General features: G+C 38.3%; 1 protein-coding gene across 1 annotated transcript in view; it reads left to right on the top strand.

Annotated features, from left to right (window-relative positions):
- The window catches only part of ANKFY1 (ankyrin repeat and FYVE domain containing 1), a 48,477-nt gene that overhangs the window by 16,609 nt on the left and 13,674 nt on the right, over positions 1-18,194 (top strand). The window contains exons 3-21 of the mRNA XM_075194975.1: positions 1,865-1,983; positions 2,975-3,110; positions 3,332-3,455; positions 3,986-4,135; positions 6,531-6,696; positions 6,788-6,992; positions 8,387-8,455; positions 9,332-9,531; positions 10,119-10,216; positions 10,948-11,170; positions 11,307-11,405; positions 11,839-11,992; positions 12,952-13,120; positions 13,813-13,931; positions 14,308-14,464; positions 14,785-14,985; positions 15,380-15,556; positions 15,866-16,013; positions 17,731-17,821. Coding sequence (XP_075051076.1) covers positions 1,865-1,983; positions 2,975-3,110; positions 3,332-3,455; positions 3,986-4,135; positions 6,531-6,696; positions 6,788-6,992; positions 8,387-8,455; positions 9,332-9,531; positions 10,119-10,216; positions 10,948-11,170; positions 11,307-11,405; positions 11,839-11,992; positions 12,952-13,120; positions 13,813-13,931; positions 14,308-14,464; positions 14,785-14,985; positions 15,380-15,556; positions 15,866-16,013; positions 17,731-17,821 — 2,805 coding nt within the window. The remainder of the gene's footprint in view (positions 1-1,864; positions 1,984-2,974; positions 3,111-3,331; positions 3,456-3,985; positions 4,136-6,530; positions 6,697-6,787; positions 6,993-8,386; positions 8,456-9,331; positions 9,532-10,118; positions 10,217-10,947; positions 11,171-11,306; positions 11,406-11,838; positions 11,993-12,951; positions 13,121-13,812; positions 13,932-14,307; positions 14,465-14,784; positions 14,986-15,379; positions 15,557-15,865; positions 16,014-17,730; positions 17,822-18,194) is intronic.

The following is an 18,194-nucleotide window of genomic DNA, read 5'->3' as shown; positions in this document are numbered from 1 at the left end:
AAAAATAAACAAAAATTTCTCCCACTATGAAGCACCACGTCTTCTTTTTACACACACACTACATAAAATATAGTATTAATATATTATGTAGCACTTTACAGTGAGTGGATCATGATTGAAATTGAAAACATCCAATAACATTAAACAGGAGTTTAATATGACCCTTTCAAATGAATTTACAATCAAATAGGTTTGGGGAACAATTGAGACATAAGTAGTGGAATAATACCTGTTATAAGGAAAAGTTTGTGTGGCTATTGTAAGACAGAGGCATTAGTAGCCACCAATATTTAAACAGCCTTTGGCGACTGGCATTTCTGTTCAACTAATAGTCCTGAGTTGAAATGAAGAGATATAGTGAAAGGCAGAGACATGAAAGATGAACCAGTCGTTGTAGAATTGTCAAGACAGACAGCAGCTGGTAGCGGACTGTCCGTCAAACTTAATTCCAGCTGAACCTCCTTCCTCTTTAGATCCTTGGAAAGACTTTTGCTCTTGTGCTGCACAGGCACTCTTGTGGTTATACGCCAGCTCGGAGCAGATGTCTGCTCAATATTATCTTTATTTATCCTGCTCACTGATGGACACTGAGCCAGAACACTTTATTTTCCCTTGTTCACTGAAGTTGTGGTGACATCTGCTGTTACCAAAGAAGAAACATATATGACAGCAGCAATGGGCCTTTGTATTTATGAGAAGATGATTGTGTGGGAGCTGAGGCACAGAGCTGATCTAAAGCACATCCACCTCTAACTGCCATCTTCATGCCATAATTATTGCACACACTTTCTGAGCAACTCCTGATTTGTTTTTTTTTCTCATCTTGTTCTATAAAATAATTATTCCAGGCTTGGTCAACCTGTGGTTTCTCTCATTGTGTTGTGAAACTACAAGCCCCAGCATGCTTTGTCAGTAGACACAACAGATGGAAAGCCACAGGTTGGCCACAGGTTGGCTAGGCCCTTTCTATGTTACACCATCTGATGCTTCATTTTCCTGACCAAAACCTATACTTTGATTTATTATCTTCTGACTCATTAATATTAATCTGTAACGTAACTAATTCACTCTTTTCTCTCGTTGTCTATTAATCTATTCTGTAGTCTCTTCTCCCAGGTCTTGATGTATTTACTGTCCCCTCCTATCAATTTATCTTTCTGTTTGTCTAAATATCGTTTATATTTCCTCTTCAGTCTGCTTTATATATTTAGATTTCTCTTTGCTTTTGCTTTCATCCTATTTATTGGGTGCTATGTCTTTAAACCTCCCGTTCTTGTCACTGTCTGTGATTGCTCCTCTATCCCCTCTGTCGTCTTCTCTTTTCTTATGAGCGCCTCTTGCTGCTTTTCCTCACAAACACATCTAATTCTTTCTTCAATGTATTTCTTACTCCTTCAATTACTCCACCTCAGCGGCTTCTCTGATGGTCACCTCTGGCTGCTAGCTACAACTCAACACAAGCCGATTGTCTGTTTGTAAATGCTTTCCAGCCTGAGCTCTATCTCACTTCTGCCCTGCTAGCATTTTACTGAACCATGGCTGAATCCAGAAGATGCTGTGCAGGCATTTGTAGTTCGGTCTGGTGCAATAAAGATGTAGCAAAGCAGGCTCCGTGAGGCAAGAGCTAGAACATATCTGACAAGAAATGTACTAAAATACCCATTCAAATAATCTACTACACTACATACTCACTTCATTACCCTAAATTAAGTTTAGCTAGGTTTTTTACACTTTTTTTATTTAATGTTTTCACAAAAAGCTAAAGTAATTCTGTGCACTATTAAAGTAGATTTTCTTGCAGAATGTGAGGTGATGTGCCTACAAATTGCAGTCCTTAGTTTTTTGATTTTCCTCTGTACCTCAGTGACCTGAAGGTAAAAGTTGGAGATCAGAATATCAGCGCTCACAAGTTTGTGCTGGCTGCAAGAAGTGATGCTTGGAGTCTGGCCAACTTGGCTTCAATGAAGGAGCTAGACCTGTCAGGTGAGAAGATTGTCACTTCTGCGCTAAAACTTATAGTGATGGGATGTTATGTAATTCTCGTTAAGTATTTTTATCCAAATGCTCCAACAGTATGCATGTTCCTATTTACCACAGAAATAATAAACACATGCTTGTATCTACTAAACCATTGATAGCTAACCTGTGACACTCCAGGTGTTGTGAAACTACAAGTTCCAGCATGCTCTGCCAGCTATCAGCTAGTTATCTACTGGCAAAGCATGCTGGGGGCTTGTAGTTTCACAACGCCTGGAGTGCCACAGGTTAGCCAACACTGTACTAAACCATCTTAAGAAAACAAACAAAACAAAATGCAGTCTAATGTTATGTAGGGGTCTGTGTTATAAAGCACTGTAAGTAGCAGTAGTTTACAAAGTTTTCTAAAATATACTTCTGATGTGACCAATTGTCCTCCTAGTTTTGTAATGTGTTGAGACGTAACTTTTCGTTCTGAGAGGAAAGGTGAAGAATGCACAATTCACTTTGTAGCCATGTGTGGCCCCAATCCTTGTAGTATTGTTATATGAATTACCACAAAGTCAGTTACTTGAGATAAACCTTCTCGCATATATGGTATCTAGGTGGTAGGACAACGACACTAAAATTATTTTGCTATTCTTTTAAAACTATTTTTTACTTAATTAACAGAGCTATTGTGACAACCAATGAAAGGTAGTTTAGAGCAATTCTTCTTTGACTATCACAATGTCCACTTTAATGTCTTCATTAGTTTGATTTTTTTTTTGTAGCTTATTTGAGCTGCGTACCAAAAATTAAATAAGACTGTGTTTTTCTAATAGTTGTTTTTTTAAGAATAGGTTAGGATTGTTAAAAAAATTATCATTGCCCATGTCCTCCTTTCCCATGACTGATTAATGGTACGGATTCTGGAAGTGACAGCTGGAGAGGTGGTGATGTCTATCCTATTGTAGTTTTACAGTGCTGTACAGATGTTTGTCCCCTCTACCCCCAGATTCTAACCCTGAGGTGACCATGACAATGCTGCGCTGGATCTACACTGATGAGCTGGACTTGCGGGAAGACGATGTCTTCTTAACAGAGTTGATGAAGCTTGCAAATCGGTTTCAGCTCCAGCTTCTGAGAGAGAGGCAAGTACATCAAATGAAGGTTACAAATCTCCCCTATAAAAGAACAGCTTGCATTTTTTGGAAACCTTTCTTAGAAGTCTAATGTCAGGCCTTATAGTGTGACAGTTCTGTAGAATCAGTTTTAGCTTCTTTCAGCTAGGACTACAAATGTTTTGCATATATCTGCTTTTATTACTGTATATATTGTATACACATTATGTATATCACTTCATCCGTGGCAGGTGTGAAAAGGGCGTCATGTCGTTGGTGAACGTGAGGAATTGTATCCGTTTTTACCAGACTGCAGAAGAACTTAATGCCACCACTTTGTTAAACTATTGTGCTGAAATCATTGCAAGTCACTGGGTAAGGACATACTGTGCTTAGTCTTAGTCCCGAATACATGGGCATGATGCAAATGCTAACGTTTTTTGGAGAGATGGTTGTGATTTCAGTGCTTCCTAATATCATGTTGTATCATACACAATTAAGGTATAAAATAATGTTTTGTTCATGTTACATGAGCACAATACATATATTTTATCTACATGCAAGTGATGTGATCCAAATACCCGCACTGCCTCAGTTGTAGCCATAGGGATGGCAAAGGGACCTGAGAATTCATTTTTAGTTAGAGCAGGGTCCCAGTCATAGATCTTGCTGCAATTAACTGTCAGCATCTCTATTTTTAGCTGGAGCCCATGCATAAGGCAGTCCTTTGACACGCAAGATGTTTTATTTTTTATGTTCTGCGGAACTGCAGAAAACACATGATATGAATGACGATATATTAGCAGACATTTGTCTCCAAGGTCTCCACTGCAAACCAATGCTGCCATAGTCATCATGGGAAGATGTCCAGTAATTGTTTTTATTTGTGTGCTTCAATTGTTTAGGATGACCTAAGAAAGGAAGATTTCAGCTCAATGAGTGCACAGCTTTTGTACAAAATGATTAAGTCAAAGACTCAATTCCCTTTGCACAAAGCGATTAAGTTGGAAAGAGAAGATGTTGTTTTTCTGTATCTGATAGAGATGGATTCTCAGGTATGATAAAATCTTGTTCTTAATATTTTACAGCAAAAATACAACATTTGCCTAAAACTGCTTGTAATTCAACGACTGCTATGAATCATTTCTGTCATCATGTATCATCAAGTTCTAATACAACAAATATAAGAATGAACTTATAGCACTTCAGAAATGAAAAGTGTGTGACAAGCTGCAAGCAAACAGCAATTCCTCTAGCTCAGGGGTCGGCAACCTTTTTCCATCAGTGTGCCGTCAAAAGCATTTTCAAGCCCAGGTGTGCCAGTTGCATCCTGTAATCCTTCACACTTGTGCCCCCCAGTTCCTGTTGCCCCTCACACTTGTGCCCCCCAGTTTCTGTTGCCCCTCACACTTGTGCCCCCCAGTTCCTGTTGCCCCTCACACTTGTGCCCCCCCAGTTCCTGTTGCCCCTCACACTTGTGTCACCCTGTTCCTGTTGTCCCTGATACTTGCCTTTGGAGTCCGCACCTTTCGTTCCACGAGAGCTGCTTCTCTAAAGCTGCCAAAGGTGACTGAAACAGAGCTGCAGGTTTTTTATCCTGACAGCTCTGGAGCTCAGCATGCCAGACAGAAGTGGTCTCCGTGCCAGGTGTGGCACACGTGTCGCGGGGTTGCTGACCCCTGCTCTAGCTGTTAGCATGTTTACAGTAACTGATGATACAGCTTTAATACTTTAATAACGTTTCCATGTTTATTCTGTCGTAACAACAAACAGCACCACATTTCAAGGCCCATAATAAACCCTTCATCAGATGCAATCACCTTGGGTTCTGATAGACACTGGATTGCTTTCTGTTGTTTTTTGGAATAAACATATCCCTTATGCATTAGATTAAAACTTGTAGTGTCATCGCTGACCAGAAGCTGAAAAGTCAAGGTGACTTAACATTTAATCGCACACTTATGTGACTCATTTGCCAGATGACAAATTACTCTGGCTGCTTTGCACCATATGTTAAAATTTTAACAGTTGTTAACACACATTGGAGGGAACAAGCTTAAGCAGAATGTAATTCTGTCACAAGAAATAATAATTTCTATTATTTTTGCTGTGTCTTATGGTTTACCTATACTCTACTGAAGTACCCAAGACGTGACTATAACGGCTCAAGTTTTCTACAAAGAGAATTTCCTGTCAAATTGAGCTTAAAGCTGCCTAATAGATCACTTTATAGATATTTTTGTTTTTAACCTTAATTTTAAACATCTCTTTAGGCTGAGAAAAATAAAGGATTTTAATCATCTGATCAATCATCATGTGTGCTTGAAACGAGATTGAGTCATGCCCCACAACGGCAACTCACTTGTGTAGTAGTAGATCTCCATCCTCACCTCTGTAGTAACACATTCCCCACAATCATCTACGTGTAAACACGTTTCCCCCATCAAATTTGTAGTAATGCATTCCTCTTTATCACAAGTAGTATAACATACCCCGCCATAACCCCTCTAATAACGCATCACGTTCCTCTCTTTTACCTCTGTAGTAAAACATCCCCCATTTCACATCTGAATTGCCCCATTGCACCTCCATCACCTTATAGTTTAATATTCATCTCCATTATCCCTCTGTAGTTACTCATCCCCTCTCACCTCTGTAGTATCACATCCCCCCAGGGCCGTTTTAACAGGATTATAGGCCCCTGGGCAAAGCAGTGCACATCCACTCACAGGAATAAAATGTAAATTATCGTTAAAATTAAGCTTATATTTATTGGTACCTCCATCAAAGTCAGTGTTACTACTAGCAGGGGGAGACAACTGACATGGAATGATAAAAATATTAGAAGTACTTTATTATAGCTTTACTGGTTCAAAAAATTGTGTGTCGATTTTGTCTTGCTTATGTACAATTAGTACATGTACGTTGTTTTAAACATATTTGCAACAGCAAGATTGCATGTACAGATAACAGGTGATACTGAGGTGATTAGTCCACCTAAACATTTTAATAAAGAGGGTTTGAAGGTTCTGAATAAATCTCCCGGAATTATATACTGAAAACTTGGCAATCCTGTGGTGCCCCGGGCACCTGTCCAGCGTGCCCATACGTTAAGACGGCTCTGTCTCTCCACCCCACACCTTTGTAGCAACAAATTCCCCTCTATCAAAATTAATTATAATAAATAACTGCACTCCTTTTAGTCCAAAAATTCTAAAAAGTCTGTATCAGCCATATCCTAGTATTAAAAGCAAGACAGACTGTAGTTTTGGGCAGCTGCTTTTATTATTACTAAGAGTAGATATCCACTGTTGCCTTTGCAAAGTGGGTATAAGGAAGTAACTTTAGCTATCGGTTTTCTTTAAATTGGTATATGAAAAGCATATATTAATGAAACTTCTGTTTGCTATATACAACACCTTGTAATACAAGCCAATAAACTTATTTCAGCTACCTGCAAAGTTAAATGAACTGGATCAAAATGGAGATCTTGCCCTGGATCTTGCTCTTTCCCGAAAGCTAGAGGGCATTGCCACTACTTTAGTTAACAACAGGGCAGATGTTGACATGGTAGATAAGAAAGGTTGGAGTCTCTTGCACAAAGCAATCCAGAGAGGTAAGTAGGGTAAATAATTTCTGAGCATATTATATGTGTTTATGCATAATTTATGTCTGTAATATGTATATCTTTTTTTGTTATTTAATAGATGACAAATTTGCTGCCAATTTCCTAATAAAAAATGGTGCTCTAGTAAACGCGGCTACAATTGGGGAACAAGAAACTCCCCTGCACCTGGTAGCTGCTTGCACAATGAAGGACCGCTCCCTGGAAGTGATGTCTGATATAGCACAAATAGCTGAGGCCCTTTTACATGCAGGAGCTAATCCCAACATGCAGGACAGTAAAGGAAGGTAAGGCCTGTACCGTAGTCTTTCTCCTGGGGCCAGTTAAGAAAAATATAAAAAAAATGTTTTGTATAAAAGTCTAAACAGCCTTCCCCAAGTGTGATTTCTTCATATTCTGAATGCTTGATATGAAATAGTACTTTGGGGAAAAAGGGTATACCTGAGGTGTCTTTAAAAACATAATTTACTGCCCCCTTACCCTCATTTTATGTTTGTTCTGCCCACCTCCCTGGTTTGCGTTCTGTAATCTAAAAAGTTGAAAGTTCAGTAAAAATTATAGATGATAATAAAAGCTCATCCATCTAGAACCAATGGGAAATTTGTCTCGCTTGTACATCTATATTGTACTTGTTGGTGGATGGCCAGGAGGACTAGGTCTCGATATCTAGTGAAATCACTATGTTCAATCTGGCCTGATCATTGCCCCACAGAAATGTAGTCATATTAATATAAACTGACGGAGTACATATAATTCTTTGCTTAATAATAATGTTTTGAATATTGTGACTGAAATAATGGATCAGTCTTTTCCACACATATGGGGGCAGATTCACTTGCTCTCTCACCGTTATTGTTAATACAGTAATTTTAACCCGGATTTCTGCTTGCGGCTCCCTGATCAGCGAGCGAAAATCAGCGTTGAAATTACCGTAGTAGCGATAATAGTGCGCACTATTACCGTAGTAACGATACAAGTGCGCAGGCCACATTACTCTCAAGAGTAACGCAGTCAATTGAATCTTGGTTCGATATTATTGGGGCAAGTCCACATCAGTGGGAAAAAGCACCGTTTTGTTCCAGTTAACACTTAATTGAGAATATTGTCTGTTCTCAGTTGTAACTTGTTATGCTTTCTGAAGGAGAAGTCCCACAGACATAAGATCATATCATCAGCCACTCTAAAACATGCAATCTGAAAATTGTTTTGATAAGCTTACTCTACTACATATTTTTCAACATTTCCAGTTTTCAACTCTTCCTTTTTCATCTTGTGTGTGCACAATCAAGTGGCTCATTATTTAACTATTCTTGGCTGCTAATCCAGTTGCTGTCATTTGGTAGTATGTGAGTTGCACTATGAAAAAAAAGTGTATTTAAATAAAGAGGATGCATTTTGTAAAGGCAAACAGTTTTAAGCCAAACTCTAGATTTAGTTGTGATGATCACAGCAGCAGGATTATCTAGTATGTCATATGAGTGGATGTGAGTGTCCTATGACCAGCTTACATCCCCTTGTGTTTGGCCAGATGAAAGTACGATCACACTTACCTCAAATATAGAATTAGAAGAGAATACACCTACAACGGAGTTATTGATGATCCTACAACACACGAAAACGGATCAAAAGGGTTTTGACCACACCATAATATGCACTAATTCTTGTTTTCCCTATTTTTTAGGACCCCTCTACATACTGCTGTTTTTTCTAGAAATGAGTATGTCTTTAGCCAGCTGCTTCAATGCAAACAGTAAGTAATCAGAGAAACAAACTGTTTTAATTGCACTAATGCAGCCACAACAAAGGTTACATTCTACAAATATAGTGAATAAAGCTGGCCACAAGTGCTGCAATATCTCAGCCACTGTAGCATGATGACTGCAAAATACCCATGTCTGCTAATGAAAGGCTAATTATCTGGCATGTTGGTAGATGACCGCTACTGACCTGTGTTTGGTCACCTGCAACCTCACTAACAGGCTGGAAGTAGTCCTGTTACCCTGCTCCCTCACCATTATGCCAAATCTTGTCTAATCCGGCCACAGTTGTGAAGCTGTGGCCAGCATCACATAAGGATCCTCATGAGCTATGAAATGGTTGGTGTGTCACGCAGTTCTTCATATTAGATTATATTGCATTCAATATATCTAAATGGCTCTCTCCTAGAAGATATGGTATTTTAAAGTATTTAAAATACCATGGAGGGATTGTCTGCAATAAATAACTTATTTACTTAAAGGTTAACTTTACTTCTCACCAAACTTTTACTGTATATCCAATAACCTACCTAGCAATTCATATATAGAATGCAGCTCAAATGTTGAATGATGCTTAGATAGATACTAGTATCTTGTGGTGATTTAACTTTATAAGTAGGATTATTCTATTCCATATTCTATTAGTTACTATTTTTAAAGGTATTTACAATTACAACGTTTCGGGCTGCTAACTTTTGGATAAATGCGATAAGTGTTCATGTGATTACTGACACTCACAGTTTATATAAATAAAATATACCCAACACTCATAAACTTACTACACTTATTATGTCAACAATGTTGACTTTGCAGTACAGAACTATGTGAAGGCCTTTATGTGTAAGATTTGATATTGAATTTTCTGTTAGATTAGATTTAGAACTAAAGGACCACGAGGGAAGCACGGCCTTGTGGCTTGCTGTTCAGTATATCACCGTGTCCTCTGACCCATCCGTAAACCCCTTTGATGACATCCCGGTAGTGAACGGAACCTCATTTGATGAGAATAGCTTTGCAGCGAGACTTATCAAAAGAGGGAGCAACACAGATGCCCCTGACACAGTCACAGGTAAACACAAGAGGTTTGTATTCACTATAGAGCTATGTGTTCTATCATTAAGTAAATGCAATAATTACTCTTTCTTGAAATGCTTGCTTTTACAGTTTTCCAAATCCATTACCTTTTTTTCCTTGTGCAATTTGTAGTGGAAACTGCATGTCAAGGAAGTTCCTTCCCTCCCCTAGGGGGGCTACTTTTGAATGTCCCCATAGTAATAGTATCCCCCAGATTGGATGAAAGAGAAAAGAGGATTTTTATACTTGAGATAAATCCGTTTCTCTTGTGTTCCCTCCACTTGTACTCTTCTGTTTGGCTGGTTCCGTTTTGATTCTGGTTCCTGTCCTTGGGGCTTTTCAGTTACACCAATAATTATAGTTATAATGTTTTTCATTAATTAAGTGTCCTTTTTATTATATTTCTAGACTGTTGAGTCAATCCTCTTATTTTAGTGCTACTTTGACTTTATATAACATAGTGTTTCTGTTGTGTATAACCCATGACAAAGATCGTATGTTGTGGATTGAAATGGTTGTTGGGCTTTCTGTCATCTCTATTAAGGGCTAATTAAATAAAACTTTTATTTGCTTTCTTACTAGGGAACTGTTTGTTACAAAGAGCTGCTGGAGCAGGGAATGAGGCAGCCTCTCTGTTCCTGGCAACCCACGGAGCAAAAGTCAATCATAAAAATAAATGGGTAAGTTCTATTTAGATAAACCTATCGAGTACAACAGTTGGTACTGAATATGAGTAAATAACTTTTATTTCCACTGTCTGACCTAAAAAAGCAAAATAATAGTTTAACTAAAAATGGTGCCTGTGTGCACTTGCATCACAGGATGCATGCAGTTTATTCTTGAGACATGATGCGTTTCATTTAAGTGTGTTATCAGAAAGTAAGTGGTGCATATAGTGAGACTAGAGTGTAAATAAGGGCATTACATTGTTGGATTGAGGTGCTTGAAAGATTATATATATATATATATATATATATTCATATTCATTCATTCATAGATTCACACTAAGCAATATTTGTATGTTGATAGTAATAGATCCTCCCATCTTTTGAACTCTTTACTTGCTACTATACATATTGTTATTATGGTTTCCCTTTTGTAATACTACATTTTCATTGACTTCCTAGCAATGAACTGTGTGACCATTGTTTAATACAATGAATGAAATAAAGTATTGAACTTGGTACAATTGTGTGTGTTTTTGTTTGGCGGTGATGGAATACATGCCTAAAGTGCTATATGATGCCACTGTTAGTTTTGCCCTTCTCTGTGCCTCTATGGCAACTACATTGCCTTAATTTGTTATGAGTGTAATTTAGAACTTACTACATACCAGAGTTTAATAATGGGGCTTGTATGCTTTCTGACTGCAAATTGTATTAATGGCAGCTCTATGGTGAACTCATTCTAGGGGGAGACGCCATTGCACACAGCATGCCGACATGGGCTTCCCAACCTTACCGCAGAACTGTTACAGCAGGGGGCCAATCCAAACATCCAGACACAGACCCTCCCTGCTCCTAAAGGGTCCACAGATACCAGCCCATCATCCAGCGCCTATTTACAAACCCCACTGCACATGGCAATAGCCTACAACCACCCTGATGTTGTGACTGTCATATTGGAACAGAAAGGTGAGAGCTCCTCCTAATGATGGCAACAAGAAATTCCTTTTACATGTCTCATCAGACTATTGCCAACTATAACTATAGTTTCTTAGTGTTTAATTATGACTTGCTCAACTTTTTATTTATATCTTCTCTCGTAAAGCCAATGCTCTACATGCAACAAATAATCTTCAGATAATTCCCGACTTCAGCCTGAAGGACTCGAGAGAGCAAACTGTATTAGCGCTGGCTTTATGGACCGGTAAGAAAGAGGATAATAAGCACTTGTAATACCACTGAATACATTTCCATATGTCTTCAAATAGCTATATTGCCCCCCCCCGTATATGTATGTTGTTACAGTGCATAGAACCAGTGCACAGATAGATGTAGATCATAGGAATGTTAGCATGAAACCAAAATGGATTTGTTATAGTCACCACGAGCATTGAGACATTGTAAGTTAGTTTGACATGAGAGGGAAATGAATGGGAAGAATAAGTGAATGGATCTGTTATGAGCATCTCCAGTGTTACACTTACATTACTTTTCCTTTTGAATGTGGGAAAAAACAGTATGAACAGATGGAAAATGATAATTTAAAGGAAATGTGGTTATATAAATAGCAACTAAAACACATAAATAGAGGTCTATTTTTTAAATGGTCACATGAACAGATATGGCTTTTTTTCTAGGCATGCACATCATTGCTGCACAACTCCTTGGGTCAGGAGCATCCATCAATGACACCATGTCCGATGGACAGACCCTGCTGCACATGGCAATTCGAAGACAGGATAGTAAGAGTGCCCTTTTCCTGCTGGAACACCAAGCAGATATAAATATCAGGTATGTTTCCTGTCTGCCATATGTAATGTGATGTAAAAGTCTATACAGCTAGAAGGAGCAGAGTTAGAGGTGGTAATAGTACATAACTATTTAGTCTTACTGCGGCAACACAATTAACCACAAGAGGCACAGTTAAAGAACTCACCTTTTTGGTTAAAAGCAAATTTGTGGGGGTATTTTTAGATCATATACTCCCATTTATACCCAGATTTGCATTTTCTGTTTCCTTTTTGCTGAAAACAAGATGTATACTTAGCAGCTTCTCTGCAGCACTAATTTCTGTCTGCAGATATAGTTGTAACAGTGTAAACATGACCCGTACTCCTGGCTGCCATGTTCTATGTAGTAAATGAGGGACAGAGAAATATGTTTGACCTCTTAATCGTATTTTTTCTAATTTAATCTACAGATTTTAATTAAATAGGATAGAAGCTATATTTGGCTTTTTTATGTCAAAAGACAATAGAAAAATGAATAACAATCATTTGCAAACCAGGACATTAACTATAATTAGGTCCTTATGTAATGAAATAATTACTTAACTGGCGACCCATCCGATCAAATACTCATCGTCACATCCTAGTTGATATTGTTTGTGTTCGTTACCATTTGTTACCGTCCCATTAATCCATGCAAATCCAATTGCAGTTTTGTAAAACTAGTTGTATATAAGTGCATTTCTGCTTTCATATAGTAATACAACATATATATATTTTCCTTTTGTCATTTATATTTCTTATAACAATTATTTTGTTCATTTGTTATTATCGGCCATCATCAGTTTCCAACTGAGGGTTTCCTGAGTATTTTATACCATTTTGAAAGGAAAAACAAATCAGAGATTGCAACCGGCATCCTCTATAATAACATTACTGCACTTTTGTATATGCTCTGTTGGCGATAAGGAACAATATAAAATACTTTGTCCAAAGAGATTGATAATAACGTATGTGTTTTAGGACCCAGGATGGGGAGACTGCCCTACAGTTAGCCATTAAAAACCAGCTTCCCTTAGTGGTGGATGCTATTTGCACACGAGGGGCAGATATGTCGGTTACTGATGACCAGGGAAATCCCCCGCTTTGGCTTGCACTGGAGCATGAGCTGGAGGATATTGCATCCACACTGGTAAGAATATAGCTATATTTTCACATTTAAATTTATTTTCCTTCTAGGCTCATGAAAAATTTACTTCCATCATAAAGAATAAACATGTTGTTAATGCTCAGGTTCACAGTATTTTATACACTAGTGCAGAGTAACTTAGATTTAGCTCAGTTATGTAGGAGACATCATAAAAATATAGTTAGGGGGGCATTAAATTGGCATGTGCACTAAATTGTTTCCACCTTTAAAATGATTGGACAACTGATATTCAGTTCTAAGTATATAAGTTTAATCACCCAGTAAGTGCTGGGTGATTGCCACAAAATAGTAACAGGTTCTTATGTGACCTAAAATAACATTAGGTCAGCATCACTACAGCTTGTGACGCTTATTTTTTTTAAACTTTTTTTTTTACAAGAGGAAAATGTGTTAGGCACATTACTTCTACAAAACACCATTGATTCAATCTGTTTTATGTCTTGGGTTCAAGCTGATTTGGTAGGGCAGTCGGCATGGATTGGCCACTTACCAGCTTTTTATTTTATTCTTTTTTTTTATAATATGTTACTTGCAAGCTCCTTAATGATGTCAAGACGTTTCACTGATCCTAATGCAGACTCTGTTCCTAATGCAGACTCTGTTCCTAATGCAGACTCTGTTCCTAATGCAGACTCTGTTCCCTACTGATTGTAGTATATTTTTTTTGTCTTCAGGTAAGACATGGATGTGATGCAACATTTTGGGGGCCTGGTCCAAGCGGATGCCTACAGACTCTTCTACACCGCGCTATTGATGAGAACAAAGAGCTGGTGGCTTGTTTCCTTATTCGCAGGTAGCTGCTTTATTGGTTATTTTTTTTAGTATATGGTCATAGAAAGTTCACTGAAATAATGTTACTTTCGTTGTAAGTAACTATTATTAAATCCAGTGTTGGAGGCTTTTTTTTTTATAACTACTGTATTGAAGTCTTTCAAAATGCAAGAATGCCTTTGAAGGAGTATTTGAACGTGACGACATAAACTGGATCAGAGTACATTGTGCCATTTTAAGTGTATGAAGTGGGTCTAGTTAAGGTTTTGTCAGTAAATGCTTTGAAGAGGTGTGATATTGTAAGGAGTGCTTGAAGTATGCCAGTGAAGTGTCTTACTGCGAGCACGAAGGATAGTTTTGAGTGAACGTTGTAATACATTTTCTCAATTGTCTTTCAGTGGCTGTGATGTAAATAGCCCTAGAAAACCTGGACCAAATGGAGAAGGTGAAGAGGAGGCCAGAGATGGACAGACACCTCTGCATTTGGCTGCATGTTGGGGGTTGGAGGAAGTAGTTCAGTGCCTTCTGGAGTTTGGTGCCAATGTAAATACACAGGTATGATTAAAGGTCTTGGAATGAGCTAAAATAACATTAATTAGGTTAATTTACAAAGGCAGCTGAAGCAAAATCCGTGTGTAGTGTACAGTAAATCTCCTATAAATGAAATGTTTAATAAAACAGCAGGTTACATTAATTCATACCTTCAATCATACAGTGTTAACCAGATTCATGTGATTAATACTGACCACATACAATCTGATTTTATTACCAGATTTTGTGATTTATAGCATCATGGTGAGTTTGGATCCTGACAGGCATGATGGATGTCCTGTTAATGTAAATTGAAGTCCCATCTTTTTTTTTTTTTTTTCCAGGATGCAGAGGGAAGAACTCCAATCCACATTGCCATCAGCAACCAGCACCGTGTAATTATCCAATTAATGATCTCACACCCTGATATCAGGCTGAATGTGAGGGACAGACAGGGTATGACACCTTTCGCATGTGCCATGACATTCAAAAATAACAAAGCTGCCGAGGCAATTTTAAAGCGGGAGTCGGGAGCAGCTGAGCAGGTAAGAGTTTTTAGTCATATATTCACTGCTAAAGCTACACTTAAAAGCTTCAAGCGACAGGATTGCTGTCAGTGGCCATATTGGACTAGATCTGGAAATATACAGCTTAAGCCACGCAGCCGGATCTCTTCCAGCTTAACTGGAACTTGTTAATGCAATTGGAAGATAACCCCCTTTCCCGACAGGTCAATTTTCATCAGAAATTGTCGTTATCGGACATCATGCTCATTTTTTGGGCCACATGCTGCAATATTTTCGAAAACCAATGTGTGGTTTAGACTTAACAGTAATGGTGGACTATTATTTGTGCAATGTCTGTTCTTTCCTGAGATTCTTTGAAGATTGCACTGATTGTTATTTTGTTAGCTGATAAGGTTATTTCTCACTTGCTTAGGTGGATAACAAAGGAAGGAATTTCCTACATGTTGCAGTGCAGAATTCTGACATTGAGAGTGTGCTATTTCTGATCAGTGTACAGGCCAATGTCAATTCAAGAGTGCAGGATGCCTCCAAGTTGACCCCTCTGCATCTGGCTGTACAGGCAGGATCAGAAATTATTGTCCGTAACTTGGTATGTACAGTACACATGTCTAGCTTTCTAAAAAAAAACCAGGAATTACAAATAACCTTATGAGATGTCAATATCTGCTTAAACTAATTTTATATTCTCTATGTTCTCTGCCATTATGGGGCTTGTAAATCTTTTATGTTACGTAGCTTGTGTTTTAGGTATAGCAAAGAGGTGTCCCTAATCATATTCAAGAAACCCTCTTTTGTAAATCTATACAGAAAAATAGTAGTAGTACATAACTGATCATTATCTTTGAATTTTGCAAATTTAATATCCTGGATCATGTATTTCAATGATCTGCTCTGGCAGCTTCTCGCAGGTGCCAGCGTGAATGAATTGACAAAGCATCGTCAGACCGCCCTTCACCTAGCAGCACAACAAGACTTGCCCACTATCTGTTCTGTACTCTTGGAGAACGGTGTTGATTTTGGAGCCGCAGATGAAAATGGGAATAATGGTAACCATTAAAAGCAGTCTTGTTTTACTTACCATATATTTTGTTTAAAAGGAAAAAAAAAATCAATGCAACCTACTGTACATTACATATGGGATGTAGAGATATGTGACTATATAAAGGTACCAGGCCACAAACTTGTCATGAAATTCCAGTGACTTGAGATGTCTTTCCTTTTGACAGTAGCAATGTGTTATTCCACTTCCCTCTCGATACTACTTTCATTTGTACAGCCAGTCTTGCTTATTCAGATAAATTGTTCCTGAAAATGTTAATGTTAGGTAGAGCTAAGACTTCCTTCTAGAGTGACCATCGTTGTGAAAGATATCATGTTACTTGAATATCAAAATGAATTTGTCCTAACTGAATGTGTTTCTGGTACAAGTTAAGGGTTTGTCCTAGTTTACACATCTACCAGAAATTCTGCCAAGCATAGTGAGAACATCAGCAATAGAAATTGGCTGAGCATCTGGGTCTCAGGATTCAGCACAATATTCCACAGAAGGATATTGTTCACGGTCTCTCCGTTTCTCAGTCCAAGCATGTCTGATGAGATCAATTTTAATGGCAGATGACTAGCAATGTCAAATAATCATCATCATCATCACTGTTTATTTATATAGCGCCACTAATTCAGCAGTGCTGTACAGAGAACTCGCTCACATGAGTCCCTGCCCCATTGGAGCTTACAGTCTAAATCCCCTAACACACACAGAGACTAGGGTCAATTTGTTAGCAGCCAATTAACCTACTAGTATGTTTTTGGAATGTGGGAGGAAACCAGAGAACCCGGAGGAAACCACGCAAACACGGGGAGAACATACAAACTCCTCACAGATAAGGTCATGCTTGGGAATTGAACTCATGACCCCAGTGCTGTAAGGCAGAAGTGCTAGCCACTACGCAACCGTGCTGCCCCAGATCGAGGAGAGAAAACAATGTCATGGACTGTAAATGGGTGCAAATCTGTCAGTCACTTGCCAGAGTTCCACCCACTTCACAGAATTGAAAGCCTTCATGTGTCAGGAAAGAACAATGCATTGGCCAAAATTACTGTGCATGGTTTGAATAAATGTCAGTGCATTAACGTGAAACAAGCAGGATCATGGATGCACTGATATATATTATACTGCAGGCATTTCACATAAAGATTTCATTGACTGAAATCCTAGTGTTTCATACAATAAGTTGCACTCTGACAGCATTAGTGAGACTATAGCTTATAGTATGCGTTAGAGTTTTTATCTTTGGGTCATTTGTTAACACACTAAGGGCCATATTCAATTACCAGCGGAATGTCTCCAGAACTGTCGCAAAGGCACTCCACGGCCATGTAACATTGTGGATTTCTCTTTCTTCCCCCCCATAGGGAAGCGAGGAGAAATCTGCGATGTTGAGATACCGTAGTACCGGAAAAAGTGCGCAGCTACAATGTTAGTAGGAACATTGCGTCTAATTGAATATGCCCCAAAGTTTTATAGATTTAAGCACCATGTTCTGTCATGTAACCAAACATAATTGCAGTGATAAGAATTGTGTGTAGTGTTTTCTTGCCACCCTTAGTTTTCCAACATAGTGAAAATTGCTTGAATGTTATGGATTTACTGCCTAAAGTAAGAAATGTTATTAAACTGTTTTCAAATAAGTGACACAATATGCCAGATCAAGTTATATACATCACAAGAACATTGTTCCTTGTTCTGTTTTCCATGTTTCTCAGCTCTTCATCTGGCGGTAATGCACGGTCGTTTGAATAATATCCGCTGCCTTTTAACAGAATGTAATATTGATGCAGAGCCGCTCAACTTAAGGTAAACAGTTAATATTTATTGAATGGCATTACAGCAATGTTTGCAGTCATTGAAGATGTTTTTACTCTTAGACAGGTATTAGAGGCTTTATGACTGCTCACATATAACATGTGTTCTGTGCTTTTGTTCTTCATTGTTTTATTTCCTGAATATCAGTGATGGTCGCTGGATTGAATTAATCAATTGGGAATCTTAAGTGGTGTATTTTGGCTGTCCATTCTGTAAACGTAGAGGTTATTCCGAGAGAGAGAGAAAGTTGTGCTTGTGCAGACAAGGCCACAAAAGCATCCAACAGAATATTCCCTTGGTGTTTTTCACCACTTTTCACCAAAGACCATCTGTATGAGGTAGAGTTTCCGAGTCTATGATCCAC

Source organism: Mixophyes fleayi, chromosome 2 (assembly GCF_038048845.1).
Source record: "Mixophyes fleayi isolate aMixFle1 chromosome 2, aMixFle1.hap1, whole genome shotgun sequence".
Classification (NCBI taxonomy): Eukaryota; Metazoa; Chordata; class Amphibia; order Anura; family Limnodynastidae; genus Mixophyes; species Mixophyes fleayi.
The sequence above is the reverse complement of the archived record's forward strand: the minus strand, read 5'-3'. Positions and strand labels throughout refer to the sequence as shown.